The sequence below is a fragment of the Neospora caninum genome, chromosome IX (genome assembly GCF_000208865.1).
Source record: "Neospora caninum Liverpool complete genome, chromosome IX".
Lineage (NCBI taxonomy): Eukaryota > Apicomplexa > Conoidasida > Eucoccidiorida > Sarcocystidae > Neospora > Neospora caninum.
This window is the reverse complement of record NC_018390.1, coordinates 3,836,051-3,862,829: the sequence shown is the minus strand read 5'-3', so window position 1 is coordinate 3,862,829 and position 26,779 is coordinate 3,836,051. Positions and strand designations below refer to the sequence as shown.

Below are 26,779 nucleotides of genomic sequence, written 5' to 3'. Positions count from 1 at the left end.
GGCGGCCTCCCTCCTCCCTGATCTCTCGTCTCCCCCCCTCTCAACATTTCGTCCTTCCTCTCCCCGCCGCGCTCTCCGTGGTTGTCTTCCAATTTCCCTCCCCTTCCCCGTCTCTGCTTCTGTGCGCGTCCCGCCTTCTCTACAACCCTATCCATATATATATATATATATATATATCTTCCCCGCGTTTTCTCCCTTTCTTCCACGATGCTGGAGGCGCTGGTGGAGCGACTGCTGAGTCGCTATCTGGCTTTGTATGTTACGGGGATAAGTCGCGACAAGCTGAGCGTCGCAGTGTGGAGTGGAGACGTCGAGTTGGAAGATTTGCAGCTAAAGCCTGAAATCTCCGACCTCTTTGGTTTGCCCTTTCGCGTGGTGTCTGGACGCCTCAAACGCATTCGCCTCTCCATCCCCTGGTCAAAACTGGGCTCCGCACCCGTCTGCCTGGAAATCGAGGGCGTCCACGTCCTCCTCGAACCGAAACCCATTCCCGAACAAACGGATGAGGAACTGATTACACAACTAAGGGAGGCGAAAAAACAACAGGTGAGCAATCTGCTTTCCTATGTATCTATTTGACGTGAACAAGGATATATATATATATATATAGGGTTTAGAGGAGCGAGAGAGGCGTGATGGGCGAGGAGTCCACAGGAGGGAAGATGACGCAAGGCAGAGAAAGAGAGAGTGGACAATACAGCAGGGTGGCGAATCGGTGGAAGGACGAGGAGAGAGCAGTGACGCGGAGCGAAGAAGGCGCAAATCTAGGACAGAGAGACTAGCTGAAACCGTTTCGACTCGGCGAACGTTTCCCGTGGACGCCTGTGCGAGACGCGGGGTGTGCGTCCCTTGCGCTATGCCCCCCGCTGAGGCCACCGCTTCCCTTCTCCCGTCCACCTTTCTCCTCCGTTTTTTGGCTGTCGGCTCTCTGGTCCTTTGTGCTCTTGTCGCTTCGCTGGCTTCGAGTACTTCTGCCTTTTCTCTCTCTGTCTCTTCTCGGCCTTGTCGCCCCGTGGATCTCCCACCGGTTCGCTTCCGCGTTTCCCTGTTCCTTCTCCCGTTCTTTCCGCCCGCAGATCGACGTGGTAGAGCAGCAGCTGCTCGAGGCTCGGTCGCAGTTGCTGAAGGCGGCCGACGCGTCCTCTTCTTCGGCTTCGGAGGACCGCGGCGTCTTCTTCAAATTCGCGAACAAAATTGTCAACAGCATTCAGATCGACGTCCGCGACATCCACATCGCCTTCGCAGATCCCACTCGAGGCTTCAAAATCGGAGTCCTTCTCGGTAAGCCCCGCCCGCTGCACAGACACAAACACCCGAACTTTCAAGGAGGCGACCTTTGTTCGACTTGAGTTAACACCCCCCCCCCCCCGCACACACACACACACACACATGCAGGGAGATACACGTATTTTGTCACGTCAAGTGTAGGCTTCCCCCTTTCTCGTTACATATATATATATATATATATATGTACATATATACATCTGTTAATCGTTTTTGTCTGCCTTTTGTGGTCGCTCTGAGTGTGGTTGGAGCTGACGGCTGAGGTCGAAGAAATTGAACATCCAGTGCGCACTCTCTCTCTCCTGTGACGCCGCTGTTTCATCAGTACTACGCATACCTGTACGTGTGTCTGTCACTCCACCTTTGTATCCGTCCATCTGTGCTTCCTCTCTCTTGTTCTGCCTTACCATCTATGCATGCGCTGTTTTATCCTCCTTTTGGAGGGCTGTGGAAATTGCGGGCGTTCGTCGCGCCCGCGAGATCTTTGCTCGATCCAGTTTTGGAGTGCATCGAGACGTGCCCCAGTCGCTTCCCACTGAGCGGTTCTTTTTTTTCGCTTCTCTGCCGTTCGACCTGGCTACAGCGGACTGCTCCGTGCACAACACCGACGCGTTGTGGCGGCGCAGCGTCTCTGACAGTGCTATCTCGCGAGCGACGGGAGCGCCGCTCGTCCTCTACAAGGCCTGCGAACTGAACGGCCTCGCCGTCTATTGTTCCCTCGCCCTTCGGGAAAGGGAAAAGAACGCGCCGTCTCAAGACACCCGAGACGACGAACGGGCAAAAAGCCGAGAAGCGAGTTTCCGCTCTCTTCCGCGGTCCACGGCCTCTTCGGCGGCGTCGCTACCGCAGGCGTCTGGAGGCTCTCGAGAGGGCCAGGCAGAGACAGTTGATCCGGAGGCAAAGACCGGACGTCGTCGTGCCCAGGACGCGAGCGAACATCGAGCCTCGTCCAGCTCTTCCCGCTCGTCCTCCCCGCTTTCGGACGCCTCACGAGGCTTGGATGCGGAGCGCAGAGGCGGAGACACGAGACCTGAGGACGAAGGTGGAGGAGCGCCTCCCGCAGGGGTACGTTTCGCGCCGCCTGAAACAGCCGCGGTGGAGATGCATCGGTACGAGTGCTGAGGGGAGAGGCGTGCTTTGATGTCGCTCCTGTCCGAACGGCCTCGTCACCCAATAACCACAGGCGTGCTCCGATACATGTATATATATATATATATATATACAATTTATGTAGGCGTATGTGTTAGTTCGCGCCGGAGACAGGGGGAGCGGTCTGGCTAGGTCCAGTGTGGCTTCTTGCTTTCTTGCTTCTGCGCGTGTTCGTTTCTCAGTCTTCCATCTCTCGCGTTTACGACTTCGGGTGTCGTGACGGTCCATAGTTCTTCCCCAAAGGAGCCGACGAAATGACAGCCGGGGGGGGGGGGGCGTCAGGCTTGTGATTCCACATACACACACCTACATGCTTACCAATACATGCACACGTATAAACATATACATATATATATATATATATATACATATATATACATATATATACACGTATATATACATATATGTATGCTTGTATAACGTTTTCTGACGGTATGAAAATCTCTACGGGTTTTGTGGCCGCAAGTCAAGAGAGCTGAGTTTTCAACACATTCGTGCACAAGGTTATTTAGGCAGACGTCGCCGCAGGTGTTCCTGTGTCCCGTAGCCAGTTGCTTCTTCGCAGTCGCATGTGTGCGTGCGCGTTTGGCTCAGGTGCCGCTGTCCACGGCAGATGCGGAGGCGTTCTTTTCGGCGCCGATCACAGAGCGTAACTACGTGTTGAAGCCGCTGCACATGCGTCTGTTGATTTCCCACTCGACGACTTTGGGGGAGCTCTGTGCCCGACTCGAGGTGAAGAAGGAGTCGCAAGGCATCGAGATCGGCCGCACGCAGTTGAAGGCGGTTCTGGACATTTCCCACGAGGCTGCGCAGAGACGGCGAAGATGCGAGAGCCTGCTGCTGCGCAACGTGAACGCCGTCCGCCTCGATGCCGAGGGTCTGAAAGGCGTCACCGAGAAGGAATTCATCGGCCTCTACACGCGCGAAATCCAGGCCTCGGCGAATCTTCGGGGTGTCCTGCCGCTGAGCAAGGAAGAGAAGCGCCGACTCCAGACTCTCTACGACGTCGTCGGCGTGCGCCACGTGAGTTGGATGTCTGTGTCGCTGTGTCTCTCTTTCCTTGTTCTGCCTTCTCCGGTCCTTGCTTCGATTCGTTTTCGAGCGTTCTCGCTCCGGGCCGATTCTGCCTCTCGTGTCGCCCACGCGGGGCGTCCGACGCAGGCGCCACGTGCGGGAGGATGTCCAGAGCCCCGCACAGCGGTCCTGGCCTTTTCACCTTCGTGTCCGAATCCGCCGGCGCCTGTCCCTGTGTCTCTTTTGCCCCCGTCCCTCCCGTCTGTCGGCTTGCCTCCGTCCCCCCAGTCTTCATCTCATTCGGTATAGTCGCCGGCTGCCGCGCACGCTCTGCTTCTCGCCATCCCTCTCGCGTGTATGTCCGCTCGGCGTTTACTTGTCGATCTGTCGCCCGTCGCCGGTTTGTCGTCGTCGCCTTTTCAGCTGGCAAAGTGGCAAGCGATTTGCAAGGAGGCGCTCACGCGGATCGCCGAGCAGACGCAACAACGGCAGCTGCTTAGACAGCAGGAGCTCGCGCCGCCGCCCGAGCGGCTCAGCTGGTGGGAGTGGGCGACGCAGGGCCGCCGGCAACGCCAGCCGACCGCGCCTCCGGAACACTCTGACGCAGCCAAGCCGGAGGACGACGGCGAAGAGGACCAGCCTCTCCTCACCGAGGAAGAAGTGAACTACATCGTAAACTCTGTCCAAGTAAGCGCAGAGACGGGGGCCAACCACGTGCGAGAGAGAGCCGAGTCACCGCGAAGCCAACCCGGCGCCCCACGCGCGCACCTGACGAGGAGACAGAAGATGCACGTGTAAACTGAGGACGCGACAGGGACGACGGGGGTTGGCAGCGGCGTGCAGTCTTCGTCGCCGCAGCGAGAGGGCCCGTGGATGCGCGGCCTCGCAGAGAGGAACCTTCCGAGTATCTCCCGAGTCTCGTAGCGCAAGTGCCTCTCGCACTGTCAAGGGCCACAGACACATTTTGATTCAACATATATATGCTTGTATATGCCTTCGCATTCATATATATATATATATATACATATGTATATATATATGTACATACATATGTATATATATATATATATATATATATATAGATATAGATATAGATATAGATATAGATATAGAGATGTATGTGAGGCGTCCAGGGCCCTGGTCAGCGGGCGTGGCCGAGTCGGTCTTTGATGCTGGGCTGGCCGCTTTTGCCTATGCATGCAGAGCGACGCGATCATGGAGAACATTGCTGTGCCGACAATCTACAAGTTGAGTTTCGACCTCGTGCACTTTGGCATTTCTCTGCGCGACGACGTGTCGGCCGAGCCTGTGGCCGATTCTGGGCCCGTCGCGTTCTTCTCCACGCCGCTCGCTCTTCAGCAGCGCGCAGCCGCAGCCGCCGGTTCGCTTCGGGCCGACGGCTTGCTGTCGTCTTCGCTGGTTGCCGCCTCTTCGTTGCCTGTCTCCTTTTCGTCGCCGACAGCCTTCCTCGCCATCGAGCTCTTCAACTGGAGCGCCTCGCTGAACCTGCAGAATAAGCAGGACGCGTCTGGCGCCGAGAATTCGCAGTGGACCTTCTCTTTCTCCTTGTCGAATTTCTGCGTGCGTCACCGAGACCAAATCATCATGCACTTCCGGAAAGACGTCCGAGCAGAAGGCGACGCAGGCGCGCCCGCCGCAGGCGGCGATACTCCTGGGTCTCCGGCCCCGGATGCGCTTCCAGCGCCCCTGCCTGTGTCGCCGCTTTCGTCCGGTGGCGGGCTGTTGCGCGATTCGGGCGCGGCTACCCCGGGCGCCTCGCCCTCCTTCCAGCAGGCTGCAGCGCGCCTCGAGCTTTCGCACGACGTGACGGACGCGGGGAACATTCTCGGCGTGGTCATGCGTCTGGCGCCTCTTGTGGCCAGCGTGCGGCCAGACTTGCTGAAGAGTTTGCTCTCCTTCTTCGTGTTCGAAGACCCCGAGGATATCCGCCGCCACCGGGAGCGCGAGGAGAAGTCGATCGCGCAGAGGAAGGCCCTCGCTGCGGCATCCGAGGCCGACGGCGACGAGCCGCGGGGCAGCGACTCCGCGCGGGCGGACGACGCAGGCGACGCAGGCTCGGCGGCTTCCGAGGACGAGGGCGATGCGGGTCCGACGCCTGGGGCGAAGCTGGAAGAAGTGGAGGAGATGAAGAAGACGGAGTTTGTGGAGCACCTCAAGGCGCGCGGCGGGACGGTGTACACCGCGGCTGTGCAGCGGTTTCCGGCGCTGCTTCAGATCGACGTTTTCATCGCGGCACCCATCCTGCACTTCTCGACGGAAGGCTGCGGCCAGGTCGCCCTCCAGTTCGGGACGCTGCTGCTCCGGACCGACGGGACGTGTCCGTACGACGACTTGCGTGGTATTGTCGAGTTGAACGAGACGCGAATCATCTGCCAGCCGCCGAACCAAGAAGAGATTTCGCTGCTCCGGCCGATCCCCATCCGCGTCCACCTCAACCTGAAGCGGCAAGAAGACCTCCAAATCAGTTTCCTCCTGGAGGAAATCTTCCTCGAACTCACCCCGGAAGCCCTCGCCGTGCTCCTCGCCGTCCCTGCGTCCGTCGCCAAGTCGCTGATCGAAGTCAAGAAGGCGCGCAAGGGCCAGGGCGACGCAGACGGGGAGCCCAGCGAAAGTCCTGGAAGCGACGACGAGGCGGCGGGCCGAGCTGAGGCGCGAGGCGGGGCCCTCGGAGACAGGCGAGGGACAGGCAGCGGGCCGGCGACCGGAGAAGAGGCGAAGCACGCGCGGAGGCTCGCCCCGCGCGGCCAAGACGTCCAGCTCTCCGCGGCGACCGTGTCAGCAGCGAAAGAGATTGCGGCGGCTTCCGGGGCGGCGACAGACGAAGGCGGAGGCCCAATGGCTCCCTTCTCGGGAGAGTCCGAACTCGGCGCGCTCGCGCCCTCGAAGCGACGCCTCAACGTCAGCTGCAGCTGCTGCATCGATCACTGCGGCTTCGTCATCCACGCGGCAAGCCCGACGACGCGCCCCGCGCCGAAGGCTCTCGCGCGGAATGGTCTCACGCTCTCTGGAGACGCGCCTCCTCCGCCTGCGCCCGCGGACTGGGGCGCGCGTGGACGCGAGGGCGTGGCAGTGTTACGAGCTGAGTTCTGCTCAATGACGGTGCAATTGCAGGCGGACGTTGCCGAGGGGAAGTACTCCGGCTGGGCTGAGCTCCAGCGGGTGTTCGTCTCCGACCCGTCCACGGCCTCGCCGCTCTTCCTCACTCTCCACGAGACAGAAATGCAACTGACCGACACGCAGCTGTACGAGACGATGGCGACATCTGTTCAGGTACGGAAAGGGGAGCGGCAGGGGCAGTGGCTGCGAGTGACGCCGATCGCTCAAACAAGTCGCACTTTCCTCGACGGCCGTTTCCGAACACTTCCGAGCCACATCTGCCCATAGAGAACCGCCCAAGGCGCACTGTCATCATCCGCTCGCCCACGCATCGCGCAGCATACAGATATCCGCAAAACGTACCCTCCTTCCCCACCCCGTCCACGTCGCGACCTCTGTCGAATACCTAATATAGACACTAATACATGTATATATATATATGTAGGTATCAGTATGTTGATATCGATATACTTGTGCAGACACGCCCATTTGCAGATGTGCTGTGATGGTGCAGGCCATGCATAGTGTGTGCCGTGTTGAATCAGGAAGCGAGGGCGGTGGAAGGGCTTGATGGGATGTTTGCTGGTTTCCCACCGACCGTTTGTTTCTGGTTCGCGTCGAGGGATTTGTGCACGTGCCTGCCTCTGCTTGCCGGGCGTTTCCAGGTGGTGTCGGGCGCCTCGGGCGGGTCCGCGAGTGGGGCTGCGTCGATCCCGCTGCCTGCGCCGTCGCCCTCCGGCGGGGCCCGGCCGCGAACGCCGTCGTCGCCTTCTTCACGAGTCTCTGGGCCACTGTCTCCTCACGACACGAAGGAGAGGAAGAGCGACGCCGACGACGACTCCGAGTTTCAGGACGCGATCGAAGAGCGCGAGAAGTCCGTGCGAGTCGACTTGACTGCCTTCGTCCCCAGGCGGCGCCCGGGCGTCGCTTCGACAGCGGAGCCCAGTGACGGCTATGCCTATCCAGAACTCGCCCCGCAACTCGGGGCGAGTGCTGGGCGCTGGGCCGCCTCCGCGTCGCCGGTCATCGCCCCTGGACCTGGGGACCAGCCGGAAGTCTCGGTCGCGATCGCCACAGCAACGGTGGAGGTGCACTGGCAGCAGGAGAGCATTAAGCAGATTCTCGAGACGCTCCGGGAGTACAAGCGTCTGATGCAGAACAAGTTGCAAGTCCACCTCGAGGAGTTGCGGGAGACTGCGAAGCATGGCGACTACACGTTTCTCTCCAAGGAGGCCGTCGCAGCCATGCAGGAGACACTGCACAGCGTCCAGCAGTCGCTCGCCTACATCGACGTCCAGCAGCATCTGAACGCGGCCTCGCCCCGGCCCCCGCCCGGGCCCGCGCCGGATGAGGTTGCGACCGCGAAGGGCCATGCGAGCCCTAGCCGACGGCAGGCGCCCCAAGGTGCGTGGCGAGGCGAGGGCGAGGAGGCACAGAGCCAGACCGCGGGGGAGCGGGAGGGCGGAAGAGGCGATGAACGCGCTGAGGCGTGGATGGCTTCAGGCTTGGCCTACGGCGGCGACATGCCGCCGCTCGCAACCGAGGGACACGTCGAGGCTTCCCAGCCCGCCGCTGGCGCGTCCGGAGGCGGCCAAACCGAAGGCGGAATGCACCCCATGGTGATGCTGAATCTGAAAGTCAAGGGCGCCGCCATCGCCTTCTGGAAAGAGAAGCACGTAAGGGACCGGAACGCAGAGCCGCGCGCTCCGCCGGGGCGTGTGTCGCAATCTGTGTTATGTATCTATGCATGATTTGTGTGTGTATATACAGATGGATGCATGACTGCACAGAGGGAGAGAAGGGGAGAAGAGAAAGAGCGCAAGAGAGGACAACACGCATTCAACCGTCTGCTGTGCAGTGCCTGGTCCGTCGGTGCACGTGTTCGTCGCGAGACAGACGTCTATGGGGGGATCCATTTCCATCTGCTCCTTTCTCGAGAAAGACGCATGCAGCGCCTGCACGCCCCAGTGCTGCGTCCGCGACCGGTTGCGTGGGCGACCGGCAGGCAGCGGGGCCGAGGCCTAGGGCTGAGCGAAAGTGTGGCAGAACGGCTCGACCTTACGTGATTGTTTTTGTAGACTCGGGGTGATGTCGGTCTTCGCAGATTTTCTCCCGAATGGGAATTCGCGACTTCGAGATGCAATACAACATGTTCGAGAACGGAGACGGCACGGTAGACCTCGAAGTCGGCGGCGGGGCGATCATCATGGAGGAGCGGTGCATTCTGGCGCCGAGGGGAGAGAGAACGGAGTCGGCGTCTAGCGGCTCTCGAGGTAGGAATACCAAAAAAAGGCGGAAACAAGGAAAGCGAGGACACGAAAACTGCAGAGAGGCACCGGCGCGGGGCAGGAAACGGGAAGGCAGAGAGCGTGTAGGGAGGGAATGGTTTTGGCGGGAGAAGGAGCGAGAGAGAGGAGGGAGAAGCGCGCGCGGAACTGGGAATAATGCGTCTCACGGAACACAGACACCGAGAAAGGGACAAGCAACCAGGGAACACGGACGGCGCGAAACGCATCCTAGAGAAACGGAAGTGTTATGCATGTTTGGCTCGTTTCAGAATCCCTGCCCAAAGACTCTGGATCGCGAACTCGAAGCCAGACAGACAGAAGGTCGAGTGCCGCGTCCCAGCAGTCGGCCTCCCTCTTCAGTGCTCGAATTCGCCACTATGTTGGTGTTGACCCTGTCTCCAAGACTCCCTTGCCTTACTCAGTCTGTCTACAAGGCGTCTTACACCAGGTGAGTCACAAGTCTCAAGCTCAAACATATATATATATATATATATATATATATATATTCATATATATGTTCATATGTATATATATATATATATATATATACGTATATGGAAATATAGCTGTCTCCGCAGAGGAAAAAGCGGATATGCATAACTCCTCTTTCCGTATCCGTCTATCTATATACGACATATATTTTTACAAACCACGTTTTGCATGCACGCACGGGTGGCCAGCTTCCATGCACTGGCGTAGAGGGAGTACTGGCGACTCTCCGAACGGTGATCTCGAGGAGTAGGGTGTTGTTCTGATGGCGTATGTTTCGGTCGCGTTTCTCAGGTTTGCTATGTGTACTACCAGAAGGACGTGACGAAGTTGCTGGAGTACTTGAATGACGGCATTTTCAACGTTTTTATCACCAAATCGTACCACGCGATGAAGCAGGCTGCGACGCGTTCGTATTTTCTGTTTGCGGTTGAAATCGCCTGCCCCGTCTTTATCCTCTGTGAAGACAAAGAAATCATCCCCGGCTACGTCCCGTACGTGCCTGCAAAGAAGCGGGACGCTTCAGCGCGAAGCCCGTATGGCTCGCCGCCTCCCTCTGCTCGCAGCCCGATCACGCCGTCTCCAACTCTCTCTCGCGCGTCTTCTTCTGCCTCTGCGAACAAAGGCTCTCCGGCCGCCTCTTCTTCTTCTTCCGCTTCTGCTCGGGTTGAGCGTGCGTCTTCGGCCGGCGCGCCGAGTGTCTCTGCTGCTTCGTCTTCGGCCGGCGCGCCGAGTGTCTCTGCTGCTTCGTCTTCGTCGGCGCTGGCGTACGCGGCGTCGCACTGCGCGGTCGACTTGGTTGGCCTCGGCAGTTACATCACGCTAGACTTGGGACACTTGAGGGTGCGCAACGCGTACATGTGGGAAGACGAGATCCCTGCAGACGGCGACGCGCTGGCGCCGGAGAGCCAGGAAGGCGAACCCCGCGCCTCGAGTGTGGGGCAAGCGGCGCCGGGCGGCTCGCGAACGCCGCTCCCGACTGCGGTCTCCGGCGACGACGAGCGGCGCGGATCCCCGTCCACGTCTTGCCGCGTCTTCACCCTCAGCGTCGAGATGTTCGGCCTCGCCATTGGGGCTGTCGACAACTCGACTTCGTCTTTGTCTACGCCTGTGGCGTCTGCGAGGTCTTCGAGTCTGGCGCCTGCGTTCAGGACCACGCGCGCGGAGGCCTCAGGGCGGCAAGCCTGTCACGCCTCGCGGCACGTCGAAGGGTGTCTCCTCGAGACCGTGGACGTCGCGGTGGCTTTCCGGTCTTCGCGCGGCTTCGTCGCCGTCGAGCTCGACACCACGCCCTGGCGGCTGCGGCTCTCGCGGCAACAACTGACCTTCGTGCTCGACGTCGTGAACGAAAACCTCGCAGGCAAGAGCTACCGCCCGGCCCCGGTTGTCCTGACCACCCCGGGCGTCCTCCCCACTGCGAAGCCGGAGGCTCTTGGCGGGTCTCCGACGGCTTCGCAGGCGCAGGCGCACGGCCTGTCCCCCCCCCTGGCTGGGGCCGGCAGTGGCGAGGCTGACGCGGAGCGCGTCGAGCAAGTCCGGCAGGCCCTCGAGGACTCGCCGGTGCGCGTCCGTCTCCGCATGACCGTCCCCCAGCTGCTTCTGGAGGCGTCCTTTGGGCCCGAGGCGCCCCTCGCGCTCTTCTCCCTCCAGAACGTAGTGGCGGGCGCTGAAGTCACGATCTTCTCGCTCTACTTCACGTACCGCTTTGTTCTCTGCGCACAGTCGTTCGCGATCGACGACATCCGCTCGACCAGCGCAAACTTCTACAAGCGTCTGGCCGAGTGTGCAGGCGCGCCGGTTGCCCCAGGCGAACCCCTGGCAGTGGCGCCTGCGCCCTCGTTCGCGTGGCGAGACGAGGCGAGGGGCGCGAGAGCGGAGACACTCCGCAGTGGGGAGTCGGCCCGCGACGAGATGCAGGCCTTCTTCGCCGACCAGCGCCGGCTCCTCTCGCGGAAGCGGTCGAGTTTGGGCGCGTACACGTCGCTGTTCTCTGCGGGGGCGAGGACGCAGGCGTCGGCGAACTTCCCGGAGGCGCCAACCGCCGACGGCGAGGGAGAGATCGACAGTGAGGGCGTCGTGGACGCGCTGCGCCCCGCCATCAAAATCGAGTTCGCGTCTTCGCTGGAAGAGGGCGGCATGCACATCTCGATCCACAACGCCACCATCTACTTGCTCATGGTCCAACTGATGGACTTTATTTCCTACTTCACTTCTTCCTGGGCGTTCAGCACGATGCGCTGCTACCCGAAACCCGCGCCGCCCGTGTTGCACCGGAGCGCGCCGGCTGCGGGCCCCGCACACGGCGGCGACGCCCCCGACGGAGACAGCGACGGAGACGCGTGCGCCGACGCAGGCGACCGGCCGAGAAAGCTAGCCCGCGGGCGTCATGTGGCCTCACCCCTCGTGGGCCCTGCGGCTGCGGTCGCGGCGGCCGCGGGGGCGCAGCGCGCGGGCGAGGTCGGCGCGTTTGCGTCCGTCGAGACAGAGGCGGAGCCGCCGCTGGCCGCGTTTGGGAGCGCCGATTCGGGCCCTCTAGCTCGGTTTTCAACCGTCGCGGACGAGGACGCGCCTCAACGCTTCGCGTCCTGCTGCGGAGAGGACGACGGCGAGGCGCCGCGGGCGTCCAATGACCAAGTTCTCCTCCCCGCGAGTGCCGTGCTTCCTGAGATGGGGCCTCGAGACAAACCGTTTCGGATCACTGTCACCGTGTCGAGCGGACGCTTCATTCTCTACACGGATCTGAAGAAGCCGACGGCGCCGATTCTGCAGTGGACGAACGACTTCTACGTGAATATGGTCAGTTCGGCGGACGCCCTTCAAATGAAAAACATCGACATTCTCGACTGCCGGATTGCGCGCCTCGACGTCCACCCGCCCTTCTCGCCTTTCGCCGCAAGGAGTCCGCGACGCCGAGGCGGGCCCTTCGCAGACAGTCCCTCCTCGCCTCGCAAACTGTCGCGCAGATCCTCGACGTCTCTCTCCGGGGACAGGCCTGGCGACGCCGATGCCGGAGGCGATCCCCGGCGCGCGCCGTCTCTCGCGCAGATCTCGGGGGTACTCGCCGACGTCCACCTCATCCCCGTCCTCGACGAGTCGTCGGCCGTGCTCCTCTGCGAGGCCTTCCGCGTCCAGGGCCATGGCAGCTATCGCTCGGTAGACGCACAGGAAGAGTATCGAAAGCAAAAGGCAGAGGCTATCGTGCTCGAGACGCGCGGAGGCCTTCGCGCGTCAGGACAAGCTGGGCTGGCGGGCGAAGGCGGGAAAGACGGGTCGGGCGCCGCGCACGCGGCGCGGCTCTCGAGCGACGCCTACCGCAGCTCGGTCTTGGCCACGCGACAGCTGCAGAGAGCGCTGAAGCAGCGAACTGCGGGGAAACCCCCGTTCGCGGCGACGCTCGTTCCAGAACAAATCAAAGAAATGGTGGGCGGCCGCAAGGGCGGAACGGAGGAAGAGGACGGGCACGCGGACGAAGACGCCGGCAGACATACGAGCAGGCCGGAGCAGCCAGGCGGGAGTGAGAAGAAAGACGACACTCAGAGCGGGGACGAAACGGAGCCGCCGACGACGGGGAAAGCCGACGAAGACAAAGTCCTGCTCACCGATTTCGTCCTCGTCTTTGATATTCCTGGTGAGAGCAAACACACAAGAATCCGGGCTTTTCTGCTTCGTGCTCGCGCCCCGTGTGTGCGTCCTCAACAACTGCGTCCGTGGCTCCTGGTGCTCGCGTCGGGTCAGTTCTCTCCCGCTGTCTCTCCTTTGGGCGTGTCTTTTGTTTCTGTTGTTCGTTGTCGCTCGCGCGCTGTCCGTCCGCGATAGGCACCTCTTGCCTTTTCCGCATGTCCGCTGCTTCGCTCCGATGCTGTCGTTCAGTGTTCTTCCTCCGCGTCTCGAGTCGCGACATCGCGCTCCTGCTCGCCGCGGCTACGACGATCTACGCGGACACGCCGTCGGTGAATCCCGACGAGCCGTCGCCGCCTGTGCGGCCGCCTCCTCCGGACCCGCGTCTCTTGCCCTCATCGGCCGAGAAGCCGGTGGGCGCGGCCGCGTCTTCTGGGCCGAGTCCCGACGACGCGCCCCCGGAGGCAGTCGCCGCCGGCGCCGGGGACGTGTCTGTGAGTCGGGCTTTGAAGGTGGACGTGAAGCTGCACGGAGTGCACTTGCTGCTGTTGGACGACTTGCGCGCGTCGGTCGTGCCGCTCGTGCGGATGCGTCTCTCAGTCGCGAGCATTTTGATTGAGAAGAATGTGCAGCAGTTTCTCCTACGCCTGAAGGATCTGCACTGCGGCTTCGACTACTTGAACCACCGGATGGGGTCTTGGGAACCGTTCGTCGAGCGCTTCTGCGTCACGGCGATCTACCGCTTCGACTACGAGGAGGCGGAGCGAACGCGGCAACAACTCCAAAGCAAAACGACAGCGCCTTCCTCGGCGCTCTCGCCCTCGCTGTCCCCGTCTCTGAGCTCGTCGCCGAACACTCCGGCTCTGCCGACGTCGGCCGCGTCGGCGGCTGCGGGGCCCGCGACGGGGATCGAAGATCCCTGGCGATCCTTCAAGGCGGTGAAAACCTACCTGGTCACCTCGACGTCTCCGCTGTGGCTGAACGTGACTCCCGAGCTGTGTAAGCTGCTCGCCTGGTTCGTGCCCTACCTCGCCGCCCACCTCGGGGACGTGGGCCAAGCGACTGAGCGCGGGCGCCGCGACGAGCGGCTGCGTAGCATCGAGGAACCCGCCAGTGAAGGCACCTCCCGGCAGGCTCGGCCGCCCCGGCCCGACGGGCGCGATGGGGGACTCTTCGCCACGGGCGTCGCGCCGGACGAGTCCAAAGACGAGCACCTGGCCAGTTCTGCGCGGGCGGCGGAAGACGCGGACACGCGGCCAACCTACGGGCGCGCCGGCGAGGCGAAGCAGACCGAGCCCGACAGGCCAGAGGACGAGCGAGGGTTTTGGAAGCCGGGCGAAGCGAGGGACCGGGAAGCGCGGAACGGCGAGGACGACACCAAGTCGAACGCGGCGTTCCGCTACGTTAATTTGAGTGGGAATTGCCTCTACGCGTTTACGCTGATCGAAACGAAGGGCCGAGCCGCTGCGGATGCCGCCCAGCCGCAATCGGTCGTGGGGCCCTCCATAGCGCGGATGGCGTCCCGCCACCGACAGCTTTCCTCCTTCTTCCGCCCGGCCTCGCTGCCGACGGCTTTCGAGCGGAAAACCACGCGCGAGATGCCCGCTGCGGCGAGTGCCTCGAACGCTGGACTCGGGACCAAGGCGCAGCAGACTGTGGGCGTCCTCGTGCTGCTGCAGCCGACAGGCACGGCGATGCCTTTGGACGACTTGACTCAGGGCCTCACGGAGGAGGCGTCGCGCCGAGCGCGGCGCCGCCAGCGGGTGTACCTGGCCCGGTGTCCGCCAGTGGGCGCAGTCGACCGGCTCTGCGCGATGTTCCCCGACGTGCCGCGAGCGGCGATCCTTCGGAATCTGAACATGACGCAGGACGTCGCTGCGACCGCGAATGCGTTCCTCGTCCGGAGCCAAGCGCGGTCGGAGACGGAGGCCTCGGGGAGCAGCGGGGCGCTCTCGGGACGGGCCCGGGCCGGCGCCGAGGAGACTCACCCGAGAAGCAGGGACAGCGAGGACGACAGCCGCGCGCCGCCCAAACTGGCGTGGGACCTCTCCCCGGCGGAAATCGGGCCCTTCCCCCGAGGCATGCTGGCGGTCGCTGTGGACATCATGCGCAACTGTTGCGTCACGCTCCTCCCGCCGTTCTCGTACGCGGGCGACACCCTCCAGGCTGGGGCACAGAGCGCGGGTTTCCTGGACCTCCCAGAGTACACAGACCTCGCCGCGACGGGGGCGCTCTCCTGGGCGTCGCTGCAGGGCGGGGCTGCGGGCGCCCGAGGCAAAGGGAAGAGTGCGTCCCGGAAGAGCGCCGCAGACGGCGGGCCGTGGAGTGGAACGGACTCGGACGGCCGGAGCACTCTCAAGTCGTCGGCCTCGTTCGCGCCGCACACCTTTGCGAGTCGCCAGTTCCAGAAACTGAAACACAGCATGTCTTCTGCGACGCTTAGGGCCACGGGCAGCGCCGAGAAGGGTCCTTTCAAAGCCCTCTCCGGGGAATATGGCCCCGCGGTCGAGTTCGGCGTTGGCGAGGGCGGGGCGCGGGGACTTCGCCCCACGGCCTTTTCGCCCGACCACGCCGACAGCAAAAGGGACGGCGACGACCGCGAGACAGTGTCTCCGGCCCACGCCGAGAGCGCGGCGGCCACGGCTGCCTTGCACGCACAAGCGTTGTCTCGCACGGGCTCTCGAAGCGCGGGCCAGGCGCCGAGTCCCTCCAAGACTCTCGGCGGGATCCGCCGCTTGGGCGGCACGACCACCAGCGTCGCGGGAGGCCCTGACGGGGCCGGCAGCCCCGCGGCGAGCGCCGCCAGCCTCCCGTCGGTGCCCGATCTGTGCGCGTCTGGGGGGCGCCTGGCGGGTCTCTCCGGGGCTCTCGGCCAGCGGACGACCGTGGGCCAGGCGTCGTCGATGCGCGACAGCCTCCAGAGGTCGGCAGGTTCGCTTTCCATGCTCCCCGCGGCCCCGCGCGAAAGGGAAAAGAGCCTCATCCTGCCTGCGGGATCCTCCGGTAAGAAGCGGCACAGAGGGGGCCGGGCCAGAACGTCAGACGCAGGACTACACGCACCCTGAAGGCACTCAGTGGTGCTAGGCAAACAACTATACGAACAGTTGACCTATGGACTGCCTTTGGTTTTGTTCTGCTAATCACCCTTGGTGGTACAACAGGAGCAGTTATGGGTAATGCAGGTGTGGAAAAGAGACAGAGACACAGGACACGGGGACGGCGCGCGCACCGCCGGCACTCGGGCTTCGTGGAGTCTTTTCTTGCGTTTTCCGAACAGATGGTCGACTGGTATTCCACATGTTTCGGGGTTCCCACGTTCTGTCGTTTTCGTCAGGCTACCGCGACTTCCTGGACGCCGCTGCGGCTGCCGACGACAGCGGCTTTTCGTCTGTTTCCGAGCTTCCAGGGATCGGCGCTTCGGTCCGCGCGTCGGCGCTTTCTTCTGCGCCGCGCGGCGCCCCTTCGTATGGAGGTCCCGGGGCGAGCTCGTCGCTCCCGTTCAGCGAGGAGGTTTTCCCGTTTCTCCCCTTTCCGTCGGCGAAGCACGAACTCGTCTGCGAGGTGATTAGTCCGCACCCGTCCTACAAGTTGCTCATGGTCACGTCCACCGTCAAGCTCTTCAACTACAGCGGCCTCCCGCTCCAGTTCTGTTTCCTCGACAGCCAACTGAACCCACTGCTCCTCCCGTGCGCGGAGGCGCGGAAGGCGCGAACGGACGCAGTATATGGCGTGTCGTCCGCGATGGCTGCCGAAGGCAGCGCCTCTTTGTCCCCCAGGCAGTCCTCGTTCCACCGGATTTTCTCTTCGCATCCGGAGCTGAGAGTCGTCCCGCCCTGGCTGAAGGAGAAGGAACTCCTGATTGAGAAGCAAGTCGCGCGCGAAGTTCAAGAGCAAATCGACAACGTCTTTCTGCTGGACGAGGACGCCTCGCTCATGGCCAACCGCGCGCCGTCCTCTCTGTCTGGGACGCCCTCACGCGTCACCTCCTTCCACGCCTTGAGCGACGCATGCGGTCGAGGCCGCGAAGAAGAGACGCGCCGCGTCTCGCCCGCGTCGCCGGGGGCGTCCTCCCGAGGCGGCGGCGCTGACCGTGGCGAAGACGAGAGAGATAAAAGAGAGTTGTATCGCGCAACTTACTCGTACACCTTTCTCCTCGAAGATAAACACTTCATGTCCGTGCCGCAACCCGCGATCCTCGGCGCCGGCTGGTGCTATCTTTGCTTCCGTCCGGCGGCCTTCGCGCAGGAGGGCGAAGAAGACCCAAAGCGCGGGCGAAGAGAGCAAGATCGAGACGCGCCGAGCGGCAACGAAGTAGGATCCCCCAGTGGCTGCCACTGTGTCTGCCGTCTTGTCCACGCGGCTGCTCATACGGTTCTCTTTTTCCTTCAGGGGGGCGTAGGCCGCCTGCTGCGGGGATACCCCTGTGGGCCTCTGCGTGCAGGAAACACACACGACCGGGAACCGCGTGCCTGTGCCTCCTGTGCCTTCTCTTCTCGGGAGATCTGACGTCTCTGGCGGTTGGTCGACGGAGACATTGCCGGAAGAATCAAACACAAAATAGCATCCGATAGTCAGAGCAAGAGACACGGTGTTTCGTCTCCGGTTCCGAGGTGTCGGGCAGGGTGTTCGTGGGCTCGTTGATTTCCAGCAACGTGTGCGTGTGTGGCGCGCACGTCTTTCCTGGCCCTGCTGACTTGTCTTGCTTCACACTGCTGCCCACCACCTTTTTCCCGGCGTTTCGACGGCAGCAGCGCGCCTGCCTTATCAAACGCGCGGCACGTGCCAACCCCGGTCTCCCTCCTGCACGGAAGGCTCCCCCATCCGTCCTCTCTGTCCTTCCCCCCTCTTGCCCCGTTGTGTCTGTCTTTGTCTCCGTGTCCTTCTCTGTCCGTGTGCCTTCCCCTCTCTGTCTTCGTGTTGTCCCGCCTGTCCCTTTCCGCCTCCGCTCTCTCTCGCGTTCTCCCACCGAGTGTGGGGCTGAGGTGTTTTTTTGCTTTTTTGCAGGCTGCCTGGGACGCCTTTCCGTCTCCTCCAGACATGAGCAGTCTCGCGGGGTGGACGGACCTCGTGGACACCCGGCAGCGCATGGAAGGCCTGCGCTGTCGGCAAAGCGCGTACGTTCCGCCCGCGATACGCGCTGCGGCTGAGCGGCGCGGCAAAGCGGCGCGCGCTTCCGTGGCTGACCGCAGGAGCGGGGCGGGCGAGGACGGCGAGCACCGCGACTCGCGGAGTTCTGGAGGCAGCCGGCGCAGCAGTGCAGACGGTGTGTTGATCAATGCGGAGCACAACATGTACTTTTTGGTGAACATCGAGGGGCGGAAGAGCGGTCTGCCTGCGGAGAAGGACATCCGAGAAATCAGCATTTTCCCGGCGTTGACGCTGATCAATGCGGCGCCGGTGGACCTGGACGTGAGCTTGGTGCCTTCCGCCATCGATATGAAGGTGAAACATCTCCTCGCCGCGTCCCTGTCGGGAGTGGAGAAACTGCAGCAGATGCAGGCGTACCCTATCCTGCGCGCGACGCTGCTGAAGCAGAGCACCTTCTACGCCTACGACGTGCCGCCCAACCGCCAGCTGAAAATGAAACTCAAATTTGCGCGACTCGAAACGGCCGGATGGTCCTCGACGATCAGCGATCTCATGAACACCGCGGTACGCCAAAAATGTGCAACGCGAAGGGGGAATGAGAGAAAAGAGGGAAGGGAACGCGACAGTGGAAGCAGCCACTAAAAAGGGAGAAGATCAAAGCGAAAGGGGAAGGAGAGCGAGAGGGACAGACAAAGACACAGGGGAAGAAGCGCGCCCTGCATGTGGCCGTGGTGAGGAGAGAAAAACGGCGAAAAAAAGGACGAGCAAGGCGACGGTGAAGCGAAAAAGTCGTATCGAGTGACACACGAAGGCGTTGCGTGCGTCCCGCCCAGAATCCACTGGTAGAAACGGCGGAGAGGCTTTCCGTTTTTTTTCAGGACGAAGTGGTCAGTCGCCTCCTCCTCCCGGCGAAACACTTTGCGCCTGTGGAACTGGAGGTTCTCCGCGACAGTTCGGAAGTCGCCTCCTCGCTGGCCTTCGTCCAGGAGAAGCAGCTTTCCGTCGTGATTTCTGCCCCGCGATGCTTCATCGACCGCACGGGCCTCGGGTTCCTGCCGGTCAAGGACGGCCAGCAATACCCCGTCTTCGACAATCAAATCATTCTGCTTGGCGACTCGACGGTACGCGGATCGAGAGCGCTCCAGCGTCGTTTCTCTCGTTTTTGCCTCGAGAGGGCGTGTGCGTGTGTCCTTCTCACGGGACGTGGCTTCCCGCTGCCGATCGTTCTCGCTGGCTTCTTGTCGCTTACCAGGGCTACTCCTGCAAGACGCAAAGTGCCCACTTCTGGGGGTGTTCAGAACATTCCCCCCCCCTTCCTCGTGGCCGTGTGTCTGTGTGTGCCGCTCGTGGTTCGTTACCGTCCTTCTTTCGGTGCTTCGCGTTTTGTGTCTCTGCCTCTCTGCTCTCAGCCTCTCTGCTCTCAGCCTCTCTGCTCTCAGCCTCTCTCTCACTCTGTCTCTCCCGCACTTTCTCTCCTTCTCCCGTCCGCGCGTGCGGCAGTGTTTCGTGGTGGCTCTAGCTCGTGTAGCTTCTGTATGTGTCTGCGGTTTTTCGTTTGTGCCGGTATGGGGAGCTGTGCATATTTACTCATATATCGAATACGTACTGGGAGGGCCGCACGTAGGCTGCTGAGTCGGACTCCAGTTGAAAGACGCAGCGAAGCAGTTCACGGTAGCTGTACACCAGTACCCGTTTTCCGCCCTTCCGTTCCTCGTGCTTCCCCGCGGTTTCGTGTGGCGCTTTCGGCTTCTCTTCCGTGGCCGCATGTGCGGTGCGCTTCTCTGCTTCCGCTGCCTGCAGCTTCCCGAGGTCAGCCTCGTTCTGCCGTACTCGTCCCAGTCCAGCGCGCAGGGTGCCTCGGCCCGCGCCTCCAGAGCCCCGTCCAGCGTCGTGCAGTGCTCGATCGACGTCCCGGCTCTCGGCGGCTTCAGCCACGCAACTGCCGTCACGCAGGGCCGCTGCTTCACGCTCTGCATGAACACAGAGAAAATCGATCCCGCAGAAACAGGAGGTACGCGGAGAGACGCGCACGAGGCGAGGGCGAGGAAGGACAGAGATCCAAAGAAAGGTTCAGTCGGCGCCGCCTAGCGCGAGGGGGAGACGTTTTCGTGTGCTGCGCGTGAGGGGGGCGAGAGAAGGGGTTTCGCCGGTCTGCGGCGAAATCTGATCGTCGCTTTTGTGCGCTGATCTCGGGGTAAATTCGGCCTCAGATGCAGACTCAAACGGAAGGATCGCCGCGCAAGGCACTCATGCTCGTCAGCGAAGACGCTTCACGAATGACCAGATCAGTGCTTGTCTCAAAGGGGCTGTGTGTGGCATGCGGAAACGGACAGGACGCAGAGCGGGGTTTTCTTCTCGACACGCATGTCGGCGAGGGGCTCTGGAGTGATGCCTGTCTGCAGGCGTTCTAAGCAGGGTAGTCTCGCTTCTGCCGGAATACATCATCTCGAACTTTTTGCACGGTGTCATCTACTATCGGCAGTACGGCACCCAAGGACCTGTCATCGAAGGTGAGCTCCGAGAGAAAGCGACGCGCGCCGAAGCCTGACAAGGGAAGGCAAAAACCCACTCGTCTGCTTTCCAGGGTGCCGCTCTCTGTGTGTGTGGAGCCCGTAAGCCATGAAAAAGACGCAGAAGGGCCCATCTGCGAGTCATGGGATCTGACACGCGCGCGCGTGTCTCTTATTCTCCAATGCGTTTCCTTCTGCAGTCAAGCCCAACTCGAGCTATCCGATCTACTGGAGCAGCGCGGATCTGCCGTTCGCCTTCCAGTTTCGCCCGGGCACCACCGAGGGCTACGCGTGGTCTGGGCCGATCATCGCGTCTGAGGAATTCGCCGGCCAGAATTGGTTGGTGCTCTACAACGGAATAGGCAATTCTGCTCCAGGTAAAACGAAAACAGACCAGAAACCAGACGCACTTCTCACTCTCCATGTACATCTCTACCTACGCGTTTTCGTTCATACGGATGTACCTACATATACATATATATACATACATATATGATATCTGGGGTGGATAGATATGGATGTACCTTTGCCGCAGTAGTGCCGGCGTATGTACTTCGTGTATGTAAACGTGCAGAATAGGCGCAGACATGTAGAGATGTGCACATCTGGGTTCTTCCACGTATCACGTGTATGTATGTATGTATGTATGTATGTATGTATGTATGTATGTATGTATGTATATATATATATATATATATATATATATACGCAAGAATCAACCGTGTGGACACGTGTGTATACGTAAGATTCTTAATGGTGCGTGTGCGTGTGACGCGGTGATGCATCTTCGCACGCGCCTGTTGAGTGTCGACGCCTCTCTCGGGCCATGCGTTTCCGCGCGGCGCCTGTCGCTCAGGCCTTTTTCGCTCGTGCATGCTCGCCGTTCCTCGCGCGGTTTGTTCGCAGGCGTGTTTGACGTCGAAGTGTGCCCGGACAACGGCGTGAAGAGCGTCTCGCTCCGCCACAGCTGCGACGCGTCCGGGGGCTACGTTCTCATCAACAAATGCAAAGCCCTACAGAAGGTCATGGTGCACACTTACCACTACGAGATGGCATTCCAGAACTCCGCCTCTTCCTCCGGGACGCAGCGCTCGGGCAGTGACGGCGACAGCGCGCCCCAGAAGGTACCAGATTTCGACTTCCACTTCTTCGCGCATTACGGCGAAAGCGTGCACTTTGGATGGCCCTTCCCTTTCACCTACGCCTCGCGACCGGTGAGCAGGAGCCTGGGGGGAAGCCAAAGGCAACGTCAGAACACGCCTGGAGCGTGAAGGAAGGCGGGGGATCCTGCGGAGACCCGAACTCGCAGCCGAGAAGCTGGACTCTCCTGGATGCGATATTGTTTGCGTTTGACTGGATCCGAGAGTTGTGTTGTTTTCATGACCATGTAAGTGCTTATTAAACGTGTACTGGTGGTGTCCAGCGAAGATTTGAAAAACCGTGGAACAGCATCTAGGGGGGCGTCTCGGGCCCGACGGACGACAGTACAGGCGTGGCGGTGCCCAGTGCCAGCGTCACCAACGCTCGCTGCTCTCCCGCCTTGAGTTGTCCCCGGCCTGCTGGAAGTATTTCTACATCGAGTCGGTGTTTTCTGGCGCTGGGATGGGATCTGTATGTGTAGCGGTCGCGCCCTGCGGGCGGCACATGCGCCTCAACGTTTCACACAAAATGCCTACAAGTACACATGCCGATCAGCTGTTTGTCAGTGAACCTCCGCGTCTGTCTATCGGGCAGTACCGACTTGTTCCTGTCGTCCTCGGCTATGTATGTCTCCGTCTGTACGTGTCCATATATATATATATATATAGGTGTAGATATGCGTGTCTATATGGATGTTTGTAGAAGTGTCTGCCCTGGTACGTCGGTAGTTGGGGCATCGGTAGTGAACGGCGGTCCTCGAGGGGAGTCGCTTGGTGTTTCGTTGCGTTATTTCGTCGCGTTTTCCTCAACGTTTCTCGTTTCCTCTGCTGCGCAGTGCCAAGTGCTGTTGTGGATCGACAGTCGCACGGTGGCGCCGAAGAAGCCGATCGCTCTGGACCTTCGCGTGCCTCAACACAAGCGGTACGAAGTGAGCCTGGGCCTGCGGAACATGCCGAGAATCATCGTCCGAACAGAAAAGCGCGGCGACTGTGTGGTCATCGAAATCCGCTCGAAGCCTGGAACCGGCGATCTGTCTTCGCCGGATGGAGTCGAGGTAGGTCCAGAGAGTCAAAACGAAAGCCGTTTGAACGGGCGACCAGTCTCAGGCAGGGGGGGGGGGGGGGGAGAGAAAAAGGGAGAAAGAAGGGAGGGGCAAAGAACGGCCGCACAGCACGGGACTTTTGAGGTCGGTTTCGGGAGTTCGGTGAGCGGCGTCCGAGGCGTGTCGTCTTCGGAGAGAATGTCTCTGCGACCGTTTCGGAAGGTCAGGCGAAAGCGTCGAACGGCAGCAGTGGAAAAACGCGAAGCCAGGCAAACGCAGACCGTCAGGCCCCCTACGAGCCGCGGATCCTGGAAGTGCACGCACAGACACGGCGAGGTTTTCCTGGCGGTGTCCCTAGCATGTGTGGGTAGCGTGGCGTCTGTGTGAGGCTCTTGTCTCCGTTTTCGTCTTCGCGTTTCGGGCTCGCCGACCTGTCGCGTTGCGGTCCGGTTTCCAAGCTTGATGTGGGTTTCTCGATGCTGTTGGCCCTTCCAGGACTCCAGCGGCGAGGATCTCACGAGCATGCACTTGGCCATAAACATGGCGGAGCTCGGCATTTCGCTCATTTCTGAGAGCTTGCGACAGGAGCTCTGCTTCGCGGAACTGTCGCAGGTGGCCCTGGGCTTCCAGCAGAAAGGCGAGCGGCAAAAGCTGCTCGTTCGCTTGGCTGACATTCAAATCGACAACCAACTGGCTGACGCCCAGAAGCCGGTGCTTCTCGCGAATCGAGGAGGCGCCGGCAGCAGTCAAGGAGACGTACGTTTAGACCCCACGTCTGTTTGGGCCACGCCGCAAGCAAAGCGAGACAGCACTCGAGTGCACCGAACTGGGTCTCCTCGTAGTCGGGGCGCTTCGACGGAAGCCCGGTCGCGAACAAGGGGCGCATGAGACAGCAAACGAAAGAGACGGCAAGGCCGCCTTCTTCGTCTGCGGCCCTCGAGAGGTTGATTCCGTGTTCTGTGGTGGTTTCTGCCTTTTCTGTGTTCGAAGGCCTGGGGAGCCGACCGCTACGCCTCCAGGAGCTTCTTGACCATCTTCGTCGTTCGCCACCACGCGCTGAGTCGCGACTTGGCCTTGAGGCGCGTCCACGTGGAGGTCGACACCTTGGAAGTCGAAATCGACGCAGACATGCTGAACGGGTTGAACGTAGGTCCCCGTGGCGCCAGACGCAAAGGCCGTGTGCAGTTGCCTCCAAGTCTCCACGCATGCCCATGTACACATGCGAATGGTAGCATACATGTATGAGTAGTATAGAGATGCGTATATCAGTTTTTGTATGCCGTGTGGAGAAGCCACACACTGCACACGAGGGACACGTCCAGGCACATTTTACACAGGTCCGGAGGGGCTTCGCTGCATGCGCCGAGATGGCCGCGAGCACAAGTTCGAACTGGCGGAAAGCAAACACTCAAGTCTCCCTCTCATGCATGTGTACATCGGAATGTGTACAGCTTTGGTCACGCTCGTTTTCTGTGCATGCGTTGGTAGCGACGGCCACCTGGAAAAACACGAAAGTGAGTTGTGTTTCGGTTCCTGCCTTTTGGGCTCCGTTGCGCAGGATTTTTTTCACGCCTGCCTCGACTCGCTGGGTTTGCGCGGCAAGCGCGGTATCCGAGGAAGCGGCGCGTCGACTGGCCCGGGCCAGGGGTCGGACTCGAGCGAGGGCGGCCGGCTGACACGCGCGGGAGTAACAGGGAAGGAGTTGCAGTTTTGGGTGCACCATCCGCTGCAAGATGGCTACGTGCCTCCGCCATTGCCAACCGTTTTATCTCTCGAGAGCCTCGTGATTGAGCGCTTCGACATCTACTGCTGGTGCTCCTTCGTCCTCGACAAGATGCACATGCTTTCCGACCTTCTCAAGGTCGGCTTGCGCATTCTCATGGCTTCAGGACGCCTCGAACTCATGGTAAGGGCCCCGGCGCACAAGGCGTTTTCACCCACACGTCTGCGCCTCTCAACAGCAGGCTCTTGCTGGCGTTGATCGTGGACTCGTTATTGCACCGTGCCGTTTCTTTCGCAGTTCTATTTGTTCTGCTGCGTCTGCGTCTCCTCTTCCTGCCTCTGCGGCATGGCCGGCACCCGTCAGTCTTTGCTTTCCCACCAAAAGCTGCCCCGTCGTCCGTCCCTGTTTTCACGAGCGTTTGAATGCCATCGCTTGCTCTCGCCTCTGGCCCCATTCTTGCTCCTGGCCGTCGGGCACCGACTCGCGATTTCACTCCCTCTCGGCGTCTCTGTCGCTTTTGGGTCTCGCGGCGTGTGCGTTTTTAGGGCGCGCGTCTCCAGTTTCAGCGAGGGGAATTCCGGGCGATACGCGGCAGCGCGCGCACGTTTTTGGCGTGTCTCCAAGACCGGTACACGCACCTTCTCCTGAGTTCGATTTTCTCGTCTTTGGGGCAGTCGTCGCTGCTCAATCTCCCGCGCATGCCCTACGAGTTCGGCAAGAACACGATCGGCTTGGCGGCGAACGCCGTGGACAGCGTCAGCGCGGGCCTCGGTTCGCTCCTCTCCACGCTGACCTTTGACTCGGAGTACATCAACCGCCGGCAGCGGGAGCGCGTGCGGACTGCGAGCAGCATGCGAGACGGGTTCTTGAACGCGGGGAAGAACATCGGAGAAGGCGTCTGGTCCCTCACCAACATCGTCACGAAGCCGATCGAGGGTGCGCAGCGCGAAGGCGTCGGCGGGTTCTTCAAGGGCATTGGCAAGGGCCTCGCCGGCTCCCTCGTGAAGCCCCTCGACAAAGTCGGTCAGGCCGTCTCGGACATGACTCGCGGGATCAAAGCGGAAGTCTCGAAGCCTCTCGGCGGAAGCAAATGCCGCACCGAGCGACGCCGGAAACCCAGGATGCTCTGGGGCGAGTACGGCGAAATCAGGTAAACCGACAAGGCGCAAAGCCGCTCCCGGGTTGGTGCATGCGACGCGTCCCCCCGCCCGGAGCGCTACAGACGTGTCTGCATGTGTGGCAAGCACTGCACACCCGGGCTGGGACCGTCTGCGGTGTCCCGCCTGGAGTTCGTCTCTCTGTCCAGGTTCGGCCCTGGTGTTTTCGAGAAACGGAAAGGAACTCGGGCCAAGGATGCGGCGTTTTCTCTCCGCGGGCATCGGCTCGAGATCGCGGGTCTCAGTGCTGTGTGTCTCGGCGAGGCGAGTCCTGTCAGAGTCAGCTTTTTTGCCCCGGACTTGAGCAGGGGCGTTGACACACCGTGTGAGAGGCTCGGTTTTCAGTGCACAGTGTGCATTTCTGTGTTGGTGTGTGTGGAGGCGAAGAACCTGTGGGGTTTCCCGTTCCTATCTGCGTTGGTTCTGACGCCCTGCCGTTTTTTCTCAGGCCCTACGACGAGCGCGAAGCGTCCCTGCGCGAGTGTCTGGGCCTCCAAGTCATTCGGCGGCTCCTAAAGTGCATCACGGTCCTGCGACAAGAGACGCTTCCGGCGCGCCATCTCGCGCTGCTCTTCTATCCGAAAGATGTGTTCTTTGTGGATTTGTATGGCAACCGCGGCGTGCCGCCTTCCGCGTCGGGCAGTCAGTCGACTTCGGGGAGCGGCGGGGCGTCTGAGGACTCCGAAGAGCCGGGCAGAAATACGCGAGCTTACATTGTCTGGCACATCAGCATCCCGTTGATCAAGGAAGTGCGCGCGAGCACGCATGGAATCATTATCCGCACGTGTCTCCCCAGCGCCGCGCAGCCCGCGGGGAACGAAACTTCTGCACGGGGCGGGAGGCTCGTTGGAGGCCAAGACCCGAGCGGCCAGACGATTGCAGGCAAAGGAGCGGGCTCCGCGACGCTGTCGTTCGCGGCGTCGAGCGATGACGGGCGAGCAGGGGTCGGGAGTGCGGCAAAAGGGAAAGACAGAGGCGATAGAGATGCTGCGACGACCTGGCGGAGAGGCGAGAAGTTCTACCAAGTCCCGTGCCAAAGTGCATCTCTCACGCGACAAATCTACCAAGAACTGTTGGAGGCACAGAGCAGCACGAGTGCCGTGGTCGAGTTGGGTAGCTGGCGCACTATGCAGTACGCCAAGTACCAAGACGAAGACTAA

General features: G+C 61.2%; 1 protein-coding gene across 1 annotated transcript; it reads left to right on the top strand.

The window, feature by feature from the left end:
• Window positions 1-207: 207 nt before the first annotated feature.
• Window positions 208-26,779, top strand: NCLIV_043020 (hypothetical protein; the record flags this gene model as incomplete). Its single annotated transcript, XM_003881219.1, has 24 exons — window positions 208-546; window positions 1,077-1,281; window positions 1,868-2,349; window positions 3,028-3,456; window positions 3,871-4,134; window positions 4,651-6,738; window positions 7,230-8,240; window positions 8,669-8,837; window positions 9,122-9,300; window positions 9,636-12,969; window positions 13,212-15,962; window positions 16,294-17,270; window positions 17,964-18,611; window positions 18,926-19,168; window positions 19,848-20,058; window positions 20,450-20,557; window positions 20,758-20,934; window positions 21,464-21,771; window positions 22,533-22,751; window positions 23,235-23,495; window positions 23,730-23,885; window positions 24,298-24,645; window positions 25,008-25,612; window positions 26,068-26,779. The coding sequence occupies 24 exons, from the start codon at window positions 208-210 to the stop codon at window positions 26,777-26,779; spliced, it is 16,224 nt and encodes a 5,407-aa protein (XP_003881268.1).